At 42.6% G+C, this 14,387-nt stretch overlaps 1 protein-coding gene across 1 annotated transcript in view; it reads left to right on the forward strand.

The window, feature by feature from the left end:
- fgf22 (fibroblast growth factor 22) overlaps positions 1–7,198 on the forward strand; it is a gene marked incomplete at both ends in the record, with an annotated part of 29,309 nt that extends 22,111 nt beyond the window's left edge. The window contains 2 exons of the mRNA XM_080009942.1: positions 5,259–5,362; positions 7,004–7,198. Coding sequence (XP_079866068.1) covers positions 5,259–5,362; positions 7,004–7,198 — 299 coding nt within the window. The remainder of the gene's footprint in view (positions 1–5,258; positions 5,363–7,003) is intronic.
- Between the last annotated feature and the right edge of the window lie 7,189 nt (positions 7,199–14,387).

Consider the following 14,387-nt stretch of genomic DNA (forward strand, 5'->3'; position numbering starts at 1 on the left):
CCTCCCGAGGACCATGAGTCAGACAAAAGAGAGAACCCCGTGAGAGTGTCCCTCTTTCCTTTCTGCATTTTTTTTCAAGGTCAGAAAAGGCTTGAATGATCTGACGATGGGCTAACTTCCAAAAAGAAGGAATGGAAAGAATTGAAAGAGTAAAAAAAACAAAAAACGGGTAAAAGACTTCTTCAATGCTTTTAAAAATCCCATAGAGCAGAGATAAATGGCAAGTCCACAGTTGACTAGACATGTATAGTGCGGGATTTGCTTGTAATGGCAGCTTGGGCTTATTGACAGGCCCAGCCAAAACATGTCAAAGGTTAAGAGATCTTGCCAATTGCAAGTGGGAAGCCAAAAAGGACCTTTTTCATCATCTCAATGGGACCATCAGATGTTACATGCACCACGCAGCAGTGAGCTTTGGCCTCAACTGCAACTCAGTAACAAAGAGCTAATTTGTCCCCATTCTCCCTCCTTCTCTTAGTGCCCGTGCAAAGCATTAGATCAGTTCTGAGGACAGAATCACTCAATATTATTGAAATATATCAAAGTTGACTCAGGGTTTATTCATTTGTTTCACGGGTGCATTTATTAAATGAAAAAATTCTCATGAGCAGACTTCAATTCAGTGGTCAAGGCGATGGTGGCCTTGGAAATGTGCTAAACGTTATTCAAATTCACATTTCTTTCTAGTCAGTGTCAAAAACACATTTTGTGAAGGGTTTGCTGGGTTGACATTGGGATTCCAGTAGTTCAAACTATGATAAGAGCTCAGAAAACCCTCACTTTAATTTCTAAGACTTTAAACACAAAAGGAGTACGTTTTCAAGGCGGGCGCGGGGTGGGTGGGTGGGGGTGGTGGGGTGGGGGTTAGATTGATCTTACTGGCCTTTATGGATGTGTGACCAACCATCCAGAGACCGAGCAATTTCTTTTTAACGATGTGAAATCCCCATCTCATGTTCTCAGATCTTTGTGTCCATTGGCTGCTACACCAAACAAGAACTATGAAAGTGGCAGATGAGAGAATGAAGAGATGGAAGAAAGAGATTCTGTTTAATTTAGGTGAGGAGGGATTCTATTCCAAAGGGTTATCTTTCAAAATGCCTTGTCGGCAGTTTCCTCACAGACAAATTTACAACATTATTGTAACTTTATATATTTGTAAATATATTGAAAAATAATGAATTATTTCCGTCCTAAACAGGAAACAGCTTTAAAATAAATCAAATTCCGATTGAAATGTCATTTTTCCAGTTTAAATCTTTAGAAGGAAGCGTCGCTGAGTGACAAACACGCTTCCACTTCACCCCCCGTGCCTGGAACTGAAAAACACAACAAACAACAGAAATTACTCGCCGCTAGCACTTTCAGGCACCAGCGGTTTTCATTGGCCTGGACAAGTCCCCCATAAACCCTTGCAGCACTCCAATCGCTGGCCGGGCTCTCCTGGCTAATTGCTTACGAGCCCCTCGCACGCTCACCGAGCCGCCGTAGCGCACGCACGCGGTGTTTGTGCTCGTAAAGAGGAGGAGGAAGGAGCCTTTAAAGTGTTTAGACACCGCAGAGGATCAGAGGCGACGGAGGCGCGATGGGGGCGCAGCTGGGCCGGTACCTGGAGGAACCCACGCGAGGCCGTCCCTCTCGCCCTGCAGCTGCGTGTGGAGAGCTTCATTCACAGCTTCCAAGCCCGGGAAAAAAAAAAAAAGACACTCGACAGCCCCGGTGTTTGTTGACCCTCTCTGTCCAACATCTGCTTTTTTTTTTTTTTTTGTTCTTTCATTCTCTTTATTCTTTTTTCTTTGTGTACGTTTTGAAACTGGATGATGCCATTTGGGAAAAGAGGCAGAGTTAAAAGAGAAAAAAAAGAAATAAGAAAGAAAGAAAGAAAGAAAAATAAGAAAGAAAGAAAGAAAGAAAAGGTCTGGTTCGTCATTTTGGCAGATTGTATTAAAAGTAGTTCTGCCACTGAATAGTAAACAGAACCTGTAGGAGCTGTTTAAGGACTGTTTCTAATATTTAACATTTAGCCTGTGTTAGTGAGAGTTGCAGATTAAAAGATAAGATCTGATCCGGTCCTCAAGGCCAAGCCAGCGCTGCGGCCCGGCTGTGGAGGAGCCGCAGCTCCACCATCCAGATCTCCGGATCCCCCCCCCCCCCCCCCCAAAAAAACCCCCAAAACATTTGCACCTTTGATTCACGATCCGAAACCAAAACATGACTCATTTCTTAATCCACAAACATATTAATTCAAGCTTGAATGCCAAGTTCAGTTTTGCCCATCTTTCCAAACTGTCTGGATTTACACAAATAAACGAGGAGGAAAGATGGCAGTGCAGGAGGCGGCACCTGTGAAGCCCCCGCTGCGAGGGTTTATTTTTCAACGCTGGACGGGTTTAATCAATAATCACGACACGCTGGAAACTCCGCTCTGCCCAGTTCAGCACATGTGGCCCAGCCGCCAGCTTCTCTGCACGCTTCTTATTCTGTTATTTCTTATTTTCTGGAAGCGATGAACCATCAGTCTCTTTAATGCATAACTAGGTAGACAGGGGTTATCAAGGGAACTCAGCCATGCACAGGCCGCAACCAGGGTCACTGATAACGGTGGAATAGGTGTCCATATACGATGCCTGAGTAGATGTATACTTACCCTCCATTCAACATTCTATTCAAGTAAAACCACCAAGGTACCCGATATTAAAAGTCTCCAAGTTAAAGTAATTGTTCTACACCATGACCAGATGGCTGGGTGTGAAGACACAATCCACTAATAATACACCAACCTCTGTGGGCAGGAGCCAGACCCAGAGAGATCACACAGATTTGACCAGGTTTTATAAGCCTCTTTAATAACAAATAACTTCCACAAAAGAGTCACAAAGTTATCTGGAGTGGTCTCCACCTGATATACAGTATTTCCAAGACCCGGAGGAATCAGAAACATAAGCACTTGACTAAAATGAGGAATTAGGACGCCGGATTCGCACGCCAGTGTAACCGGGAAGGGGCGCTCATCCCTGCAGCCGATGCGGGTGTATCCAGCGGCCGTCAGGACCTTCCTCTCAGTCCTGCAAACAGCTTGTCCTGGAAGTTCCTCCTTTTAAAACTGAACTTTAAAGTTTCACAAAAGACATCCATAAATATAGCCTGTACTCGCCATTCTTAAAATAGTAATATATTTTATATATATATATATATATATTGGCTCGGCCAATTATTATATTTTTAATTTTAAATTCTTTTTTTTTTTTTTTACTTATTGTTTGATCTAATTATTGATGTTTTTGCTAGTGTGTCTGTGACTTCTGAATGACATGAATTGTCTGTGGGGTTTTTCTTGTGTGTGTCTCTCTTGCGGAAAAAAAATCTCCCCAAAAAAACAAGACTACCGGATGAAATAAAGGCTAATTATCATTTTAATTGTTGTCTGAAGGCTATGACATAAAAGTTAACGGGGGTTTTTTTTAATAAATTGATAACATCACAAAAAAAACCCTTTGAGTGAAAATAATAGTTAGTTAATAATAGTTGTTACAGATAAATGTAGTGGACTCAAAGGTAAGATATTCTCTTTGAAATGCAGTGAAGTATAAGTAAGTGAGTCTGTGTAAAGTCTGTGTAAAGTATTGTATAAAGGAATTTCCCAAAGCACATAGACCTCAAAACTGTATTTAAGCTCAAATTCTCGCCTATTTCTCATGTGTTGTCGTATGTGTCTGCTTCTTCTTCTTCACGTGTGACTAGCGTGTGAAAGATGCGTGGAAAAAAAGATGGCAAAACAATTAGATGTTTGTCAGGTTGTTTTCCTGGCTCCGGCGTTTTAGATCTGGTTTTCATGAGCAAACAGAGTCAGATAGACGGCCGCATCAGGGAGCCTTTGAAGGTGACACTTGGTAAATAAAGCTTGGAAAAGAGTTTCCTGAGAACCTCATCGTAATTAGACTCCATTCAGAAGCCCATCGAAGGGCCCCGAGGTCATGCACACAACATCTCTTCCTGTTGTAGCCGCAACAATAGGTGTGTGTGGATTTATATGTATTTTTTTATTTTTTCTCCTCCCATGTTGACTAAAACCAGATCAAGAGACACACGGGAACTCGGGATTTGTAATCAGTGCCCAGACAAGACAATTAACCCAGAGGCTTGCCAGCTCCTTCATGGGGTGAAGTGGGTTAAAAGGCTACTTAAGGGGGCCTTATGTTTTTGTGTCCCTCAGTAAACACCGGGCATCACCAGGATGGAGCGCGTGCAATGCCTACATCTGGATTCCGCGCACTTTTACAGCTGCAGATGTGCTGGCAGCCAGGCACTGTGTCATGTGCAAACAGCAACAAGCAAAGCACACTAAAGTGCGCTGATTCTGTGCAGGCGTGGCCACTGTTTTGATCCCAGGAAGTCCAGTAAGAAAAGGGTCTGGTGAGAAAGGTAGGGACGATCCCAGATCAGGACCAGGGTTGGATGCACTGGAGTAAATGTGGACTTTTTTTTTTTAATTCTTTAGCTCAGAACGGCCTTCAAAGAAAAGATAAGATAAGATTGATTAACACACCGTTGATTAACACCCGGAGGGAAATAGAGGTGTTACTGCAGAAAAAAACAGTGCAGGTCAAGAAAGCGATAAAAAGTTAGAAGTTAAAAAGCTGTGGTTGCTGTGGTTCTTGAGATTCAAAATGATTCAAAATGGCATTAAATTAAACTTACATTTAAAAAGTGTAAATAAGTGAAATAATTAGGTTGAAAATAATTCCTTATCTATAATACACAATAATTATTGTAATCATTATTATTATTATTATTATTATTATTATTATTATTATTATTATTATTATTGTTATTATTATTATTATTATTATTAATAATAATAATAATAACAATTTAGGTTATTATTGTTGTTATAATTATTACTCTTATTGCTGTTATTATTAGTATTGATATCATTATCATGACTATAATTGTTATTATTATTACATATTTATTACATTGTTACATATGTGTTGTTATCTGGTTCGCTCTTAAAGCTTAACGCTCTGCTTGTAAAGGTCCGGGCTCTTGTCTCCTCACAAAGGAGCGAACCTCGTAAATGGAACATTGTGCTTCCCCAGAGTTTTGTTTTTTCTGCCCCCTCGTCCAGGGCTCTCCCTCCCCGGAGCATATGGTCGTCTGGTATCCTAATCGCTAATGATAGAGTGGCTCCTGATGGGTAAACTCCCAGAGCTAGATGTTTCTAACCCAGACTCCTGTTCCTCTTTATTCTTTTTTAGGCCTGATGGAAATCCGATCTGTCAGTGTGGGAGTTGTCGCCATCAAATCTGTCAGCACCGGGCTGTACTTAGCCATGTCCAAGAAAGGCACACTCTTTGGATCGGTGGGTATACAACCTGGCAACATTGTTTCTGGAGGTCAAGTTTGAGGTCTTGGAGGAGGTGTGTGTGTGTGTGTGTGTGTGTGTGTGTGTGTGTGTGTGTGTGTGTGTGTGTGTGTGTGTGTGTGTGTGTGTGTGTGTGTGTGTGTGTGTGTGTGTGTGTGTGTGTGTGTGTGTGCAGGGAGGGGGTGGGTTGTCATATATGTATAGGGGTCCCAAATGATTCACTACGCAAACATGACTGACTCCATTGAAGTGAGGGTATTCCTCTGGAATCTCCCCACTGGAGAAGTCCAGAGAAAGGTCAAGCTGTTGGTATCAATCATGGCGGTACACCTGGACTGGGATGAGGACGCCTGCAGGTTGGGATCGCACGCAAAGCTTCAGACGGTTTGTTCCACTGTCAAAATAGATAGCGGAGACCTGCGATGACAAAGAGCCGCCCAGGCTCCTCCCCTGAAAGTCTTTGCGTGCCATCTTCCAATTGGTATTCACACATCTCTCTCTTTGTGGGAGTCGGACAGATGCGCAGTGCATTGAGGTCGCCTCAGGTATGTGGCGTCTAGCATGTGTTTTTACCTCTCGCAAATGAAGGAAATCAGGCAGAGCGATCAGTCTCTGAGCAGAGATAAGAGGAGTGGCTTCAACAGCAGCCACACAACAAACAGGAACAGAAACAGAAATGAAGGCATCGCCCTCCCTGAAGCCCCCGGCGAGCAGGTGAATCGCGGCAGCTGATGCTATCTCGGAGAAGACCTATTTATGGTTGCATGACAAGCATCTGCAGCGTGGAATGCAGTCACTTGTCACTGCGATATCTTTGAAGACACTCTGATAAGCGCCAGTAACCACCCATGGCAAAATGACTCTGTTGACAGTGTGATTACGGCTACAGATCAGCCTTTCTATGGAATGAAAGAGTGACTTGATTCTAAAATTGGATCAAAAAGTTGATAAATTTTTTTTCAGGGTTGTTAAAAATATAATTGATAAAAAAAAATAGGACCATAACCTAGAAATCTATTTGATGAAATAACTGCTAATTCAGTGTCCTATTTACCTTTAATGCTCATAAATATATATATATATATATATAAATGTAATGTAATGAAAACTAACAAGCTGGATTTAAAAAGATGATATTGACAATAATGTGCACTTCTGATAAGCTACATGGAAGGAGCTTCATTAACTACAATGTTTAAATTTCTGCATGATTACTTTATTCCATATGATTTAAATATAGTCTCGTTGAGCACTATCAAATGCAATTCATGAATAAAATGCACAGTAACAGCAAGTTACTGCAAGTTTCTATGAATTGGACTATTACTAATGTTACGCATAAAATAAACTATTTTTAACATGTAACATGTAACAGTAACAACACCAATAATAATAATAATAATAATAATAATAATAAAATGTTAACTTTTAATACCTAGTACTGGAAAATACGCTTTGCAGTTTTTGTAGGGCATGGGCTGTGGTATTAGTATTTCAAATAAAATAAAATAAATGAAATTCAAGTGAGAATATTATAAGCATCTTTTACTTTGACTGATAGAATGACTCTAATGACACAAACCTCGCCGTCACCCCTCACCTTGTCCCTCTTCTCCTCCGCCCTCCCTCTATTTCCAGGTGAAGTACAACCCCAACTGCAAGTTCAAGGAGCGCATCGAGGAGAACGGCTACAACACGTATGCTTCGCTGCGCTGGAAGCACGGCGGCAGGCAGATGTTCGTCTCCCTGAACGGCCGAGGGAAGCCCCGGCGGGGCCACAAGGCCCGGAGGAGACACCCGTCCACACACTTCCTGCCCATGCTGCCCTCCTAGCTGCCAAAATGCCTGAACTGTGGCCGTCTGATCGGCCGGCTCCCCACCTTGCTATGGTCCTCTGTTTTAATCCCTTTATGCTCCTCCTGTCTTATATACAGTATGTACATTTGTTGCCATTTGTAATACTGGTTGGTGAGCTCAGCACAGTAGTGGTTAGCATATATATACGTTTTAAGTTATTTTCTAGTATCCATCCAATGATATTATTCAATACTGTACAGTGGCACTGAGGTTTTGACGGTTCTGACTGGAAGCAATTCAAAATGTACGCTCACCTGAATGAGGTGACCTTTGGATTCAACCTCCGTGTTTCAGACATGACTTTGTCGTAAAGCGGACGACCGCAAAGGGATGGCGAGGCTTGTCGGGCAATATTTCTGCATTAGCTGATCCAGATATTGAGGAAGGAAACATCCGGCTCCAGAGGACTCTCAAGCAAATCAAGAGACTTAAAAAAAAAAAAAAAAAAAGAAGTGAGAGAACAGAACAGACTCTGTACGGACCCTGTACGGAGGGAACAGAATATCTTCCCAACTCCGTCGCGTGGGTTTATCTTGTCATTAGACATCTCCGAAATGTAATGGAGGAGTGGGATTACTGGCAAACCAAATTTTGCTTTTGGTTTTTCTCCAGCAACCAACAACATATGATGTGGGAGTCAATACAGCGGACAAATCTCAAGCTCGTCCGCTGTGATGTTATCTGGTGAAAAGTCACGTCGTTAAAATAATTAACGATCATATTAAGTCATCCTACTGCATTTTAGGTGCCATAGATCCAGAACTCATCATTTAGCTGCAACATTATAAATTAATTTCTCTTGTATACAGTAGTAACTGGATATTAAATATTTCTTTTTTTTGTCTGGTTGTGCTAACATTTCCTCAGCAAGTTGTTGCGAATAGAACTTTTAATATATTTAAAACTTTTGTACTGTATAATTGTTTGAAGTTTATTATTTTTGTCTTACTTTGTGTATTTAGGTCTACTGTAAAAAAAAAAAAAAAAAAATGAACAAAGCTAATTGTATTCAAGTCCATATCCAGCTAAAATTGTATGTTACTGAAATAGAAATTGGCCGTTTCTATCAATGAATCAACGAGATTTTCACTAGTTTGTAGTCTCAAAATGTACAGGCCGTAGATACACACACGTAGATATCACAATCATGCAAAATAATTTGAGTGCCTTGGTTCGGTCAATTTAAATAAAGATGCGGATGAATTACTTAACCGTGACTCTCCTATTCTAGCACTTTTACATTTCAGCAATGACATTTCTTTTCCTCTTGATATCGTAAAACGCAATAAAAGTCATCTTTCCTGTGACTATAAAGGCATTGGAAACATCTCCATCACGCCAGACCCCCAGCAGGAGAGGAGCTGATGCAGGAGAGGAGCTCCCTGTCGGGTCAATGCTCCGGTTATGAGCATCACGTCCATTTACACACACACGGGAGGCCATTGAGGCTTTTTTTTTATTCCACAGAAAGGAGGAGTGTTGTGTATGAATAGCGGCTGTTTGGGGGCTCGAGAAAGGCCAAGCTTTCAACCTGTCATAATATGAGATTACCGTGACAGGTAACATGTGTGGCCGGAGAGGCTTAGAGAGACACACTGGAGCTCCACTGCAAAGGTCTGGACAGGGTAAAAAGTTAATAAAATAAAATAAAAACTGTGAAAATCTGCACATAAAAACGATCCCTATAGTTCTCTTTAAATAAGTGTTGTGTTTATAGTGTAGCACAATATAATTCCAAGGCTTGGAGCAAATGCGCCATCAATGACACCTTGGGGCGGAAATTAGTTTTACACAGTGTATCATTAAAAAGCTCAGACAGATGAGATCTATGAAGTGGTTAAAGGACATAAGTTTCATTTAAGTTTCATAAATGCTGTTCTCAATGAAATAATTCCAAGCTCTCGGATTGTACAGCACATTTCAATCCTGCAGCTGTTTCCACGCTGTGACACGTCTTCTTTCAATTTGTACTTTGGCCCAGACTACCATACATGGTACGTAATCCCATTTCCTGCCCAAACCCTTGATTGGCTTGTCTCTGTACCTCCTTCCCCCAGTCCTGTACTCCTCCTCTTGTCAGGAACATCTCTTCTCTTCTTGGCCAGAAGGTGAGACCAAACCTCGGTTCCAGGGGCTCTGAGTGGGGAGCCTGTAATTATCATTGTTCTACCACCGTTCTGTCAGCGGAACAAGAGGGACTCTCTGGCAGCGCCGATCAAATGCTGCCGCCTTTGATCAAGCGGCAAAAAGGGGAACAAAGCCCAAACACTGTGTAAGGTCAATGTGGAATGTTCCAAAGACGGCCGAAAGAAAATGGATGAGGACAGCCAATCGGAGAGCATCGTCTCCTCTTCTGCCGTGGCTGTTTACACCATAAGCACAGGTGTTTTCTCAAGCAGATGAGTGATGGAAGACAAAACTAGGCAGTCTTGTTTTAAAATATCAAAGATAGTCAGAGCAAACCAGTAGCAAACCAGCTTACTCACTTTATACTTTGGTATCCTTGGAAACGACCAAAGTTCCTCTACATTATTATTAGGGGTCCAGCCTAAAGGGCAGGAACCCTATTGTTTTTGCTCAAATTTTTATTATTATTCTCCTAGACATTATCAGCGGTCAAAGTGCCTGGCACTCAGAAACCGTCTAACACAAATGACCCACATGAATACGAATATGACAAATAAATACGATTTGTATTCGGGGCCGTCCACACATTCTGTAGTCCAAGTTTGATCCACAGTGGACTATATATGTAGCATGAGTCGAGTAAAAAAGACATTCTGAAGGAAGGAACTGGAAGTATGGAGCTGATGTATCAGAAGTGGAGAAAAATAAATGAAATTAAATATTTGTGCATGTTTCTAAACATAATAATAATAATAATAATAATAATAATAATAATAATAATAATAATAATAATTATAAATGAATAATAAATATGAAATTCACAGGGTTCAGGTTCGTCGCGTTAGTCACAAATTACAGTGTGGCGATTTTGCCTGCCACACACCACCCGAGTGGCGTTTTCAGGGACTTTGTTCCACCCAGCAAGTGGGCTGGGTGGAACAAGCCCCCGGAGCATGATCCGGATGTCATGAGAAGGGCTCCTCTCCTGTGTGTGTGTGTGTGTGGGGGGATGGGGGTTTTAACGATCGTTTGTACGTCGGTACGTCGACTACGCGTCTTCAGGAAAATGTTTTTTCACTAATTCCGGATCCAAATATAGGCCGGTGTAGAACAAACTTGGACCACAAATTGTCTAGACAGCCCTGAATACAACAACACTTAATTCGTGTCTGTTGGTACGGCGGCTGCGGCACTTTCAGCCGCCAAATTCCAAGGAGAAAAATAATTAAGAAAATCTGAACAAAAACAGGGTTTATTAGGGTTGCAGCCTAATAATAATTATAATAATAATAATTATAACAATAATAATAAACCCATGATAAGAATCTTGGGTCCAGTCGAAATCTACAGGGCCACAAGTCACGGCGCCGTGCTGACAGCAATCCAAAAGACGTTAGAATCTTTGAAACGCTGTGTGGTCAGTTTCTTCTACAGCCATTGAAAGGAACTGTGGTGGGTGTGTGTGAGATAAGAAAAGACCCCCCCCCCAAAAAAAAAACAAAAAACGCACCATTACCATCCCCACCACCACTCAAAATACCAATCTTATGTATGTGGAAGAAAATGGGAGGGGCAGGAGGGTTCGGGGGAGCAGGGTGGGGCGGGGGAGGGGAGGGGTCTGGCTCAGGCACGTTTTTAAAGCGCTTATTGAATCGCTATTACGGCTCCTGAGACTAATTGTGGCTGTTGTGTCTCTCGGTGGCCCGAGGGCCTCTGAAGTGGCCCTGTCTGCTCTTACCCAGTGGGGTTTTCAGACCGAGTGGCCCTGAAAGGGACCGGGACCACCATAGATCAATGGCGAGCCCTCCGCTCTTTCACGGGCCTTCGCTAATCCTTCTCATTTGTCTGCCATTTGTTCAGGGGGCATTCACAGCTCTCTGAATTTAGGATTAGGCCTTGTTTAGTTACAAAAACAGTCTGAGTTTTAATGCCGAGGAGATGGACAAAGGAGCTAACGATGGATGAGTGGCAAGGGTGTGTGTGTGTGTGTGTGTGTGTGTGTGTGTGTGTGTGTGTGCGTGTGTGTGTGTGTGTGTGTGTGTGTGTGAGTGTGCGTGCATATGACTGTATGTGCTTCAACACATAGATTACGCAATACATAAAAATACACAAACGACTTAGTCGTATATAACTTATATGGCACCATGCACTCACATGTTTGTTCCCCACACCTTAAGGTGTGTGTGTACTGCATCCTATTCTCAGCGTCTCAACACCATCGTGCTAAAACCGCACAGGAAGGAAATGGCCAGCATAAGAACACTACAAGTTAAATACTAAATAAAAACAGAAGTATCTGTGCCTATTTGTATTTTCTAGTTCATAGAAATAATGCACTTGGTAACGCTTTATAAGTAGGAAGTTACACTGTAAGTTCAGGGAAATTACACAGTGTGACGGCCGAACCACCGGCTGCACATCAATCCTAATTGTGTTAACCACTGCACTCAATTTACTTTGCCCACATGTTCCTTTCTTCTATTATTTTGTCCTTATATACTGTTCATAACAACATCCATAATGCCCATACACAAACCAATTAATGACACTAAACATAGTTGTTGTTTCACATTCCATACTTGCATCATTCATTTGCATTATGACACGACAAGTTTTTCGAAAGTTGAGTGAACGCCATTTAGATTTACTTTGTTTTGTCATTTGCTCACAAGTTTGTGTTTTTCATTAATTTCTTTATCTTACATGTTTACTTGTTACTCTGGACCCATCCTGCACAAACTCCACGGTGACCGTCAAAGGACAAAGCAAACTGAAGGGCCAGACTTAAATACAGGTCGAGGGGGTTGGAAGGTACCAACACCCTAAGAAGAGCGGGAGTTTGGAATGTTGGTTAATGTTGTCTTAAACTACTGTTTAAAGATAACTTATTTATTCTCATTTTACATGAGAAGGACTTTTAGTTACTGTAGTAAATTAAATATAAATGTAGTGTAGAAAAGATTAATGTAACTTTAAATGTAATGTTTGTCTTCCCCTGTGTGTCTGTCGTAGTTTGTATAAATACCCCCCTCTTGTCTCAGTCAGGGAGGCGCGTTGGTTCAGTTCAGTAGCACTTCTTTTGTTATGTATTTTGAGTTTTGTTCTATTTAGTTGACCTGGGGCCGAAGATTTTTGTAACTGTTGTTTTTTTTTTTTTTTATCTATTTCTGTCTGTTTTTTGTTCCCATATATATTTATTTTTGGGAAAATTAACCCTTAATTTGAGCGCTCTACCTACATCCCTTGTGTCTAACTGTTTTGTCCCTAACATACAGTAGGTTGGCAGTGGTGGGATGCGCCAGTAGAGGGCGTAGGTGGATTTCCTTTTTCTTTTTTTCTCCCCCGGGTTATCTCTGGAAGCATGATGCGGAGAGTGAAAGCTGGGGGGGTGAGGGAGCGAACCGGAGACGTCGGGAGCTAAGGCCTGAACTATATGAACCCAGAGGTGGAGGATGGAGCCACTGGAGGAGCTACAGGCACTGAGGATGACGGGTGCAGGGAGCCAACAATTGCAGACTGACTGGTCTGGTGGGTCAGGGAACATGACCCCAAACTGCGGCTAAGGCTGCAGCACTGGCTGATGTATTTGTGGTGGCCCGAGGGAAGGACCAGCCATAGAGCTGTTTCCTGGAAGACAGGTAAGGACAACCAAAAACTATGATCCTTCGGGCCCAACAAAACCACAGCTGTGGGTAAGCCTCCTGTAAAGGAGAACCAGCAAACCAACCTACAACTGAATCCACCCTATGGCAATAGGATCATTTGTTATCTATGTGGAAGACCATACCAAACCAAGGTGCCCCAGGAATTCAATCAAGCTCACCAAGACGTGTTTTGTGACAAGGGGTAGACTGGGGCCTGAGTTTAAAGCTCTGCAAATGATGAGAGAGACCCCTGGTTGAAAATAATGGCCAGAAGCTCAGGGCCCTCATAGACACTAGTTAACAAAGTTGTAATGTTGCTGTCACCAGAGCATAGGCCAAGCAGCCAGATGAGACATTCAGACTCTTAGCACCCTGCCCTTTTACACTGCTGACTTGGAGGTAGAGCCAGGGAAGCCCCGCAAGACACACAGGCAGAGACAGCAGGAGAAGTTTAAGCGCACAGTTGTAGATCCACTAGTGGGCCAACCTCTGAACTACCTTTGGGTTTCATTCTTCCTACCAATGTGGTTCAGATGCAGCAGGATGATCCAAGCCTGGCCTCCTGTTTCCAAAAATCTGGAGAGCAGGAAAAGACAGGGACTAAGCCAGACAAGGGCATGGAATGGGGTTCTGTACCACCAGCTTGGGCCAGTTAAGCAGCTTGTAGTTCCCTGAGCAGCCAGAGAGACTGTACTCATCTTAGGTCACTTGGTTGCCATCTAGGGATATCTAAAACCATAGGTCAGATTCAACGCAATTTCTATTGGCCTTGCTTGTGTGCAGAGGTTGCAGAGTTCTGTAGGAGTTGCCCTAAGTGCCAAAAGACCTCACCCAAAGGCCCTTTCCAGAGCTCCCCTCCAACCTCTGCCCATTATTGGTACTCCATTTGACTGTCTTGGAATGGACATTGTTGGCCCGGTAGCGAGAAGCAAGTCAGGAAATCGTTTCATGCTTGTGATTATTGACCCTGGAATACCCTGAAGTCCTCCTTCTAAGATCAACCGAAGCCAAGCCTGTTGCCTTCTGCCTGGTGCAGTTTCTCTTTAGAGTAGGATTCCACCGAGAGATACTCACTGACCAGGGAACCAACTTTATGTCCAAACTACTGAAGGAGGTTTACCAATTGTTGGGCATCAGACATCTGCGAACAACACCCAATCCTCCGCAAACAGATGGGTTAACCAAGCGATTTAACCAGACCCTTAAACAGATGCTTCATAAGTTTGGGAATGACACTGGCCCTGACTGGGACCAATGGCTTCCCGTCATCCTCTTTGCCTACCGAGAAGTTCCTCAAGCCTTCACTGGTTTTTCACCCTTTGAGTTGCTCTATAGACATAAGGTAAGGGGGCATCTGACCCTGCTCAAGGAGATGTAGGAGGGAGACCGGGGGA

Source organism: Zeus faber (assembly GCF_960531495.2).
Source record: "Zeus faber genome assembly, chromosome: 1".
Lineage (NCBI taxonomy): Eukaryota > Metazoa > Chordata > Actinopteri > Zeiformes > Zeidae > Zeus > Zeus faber.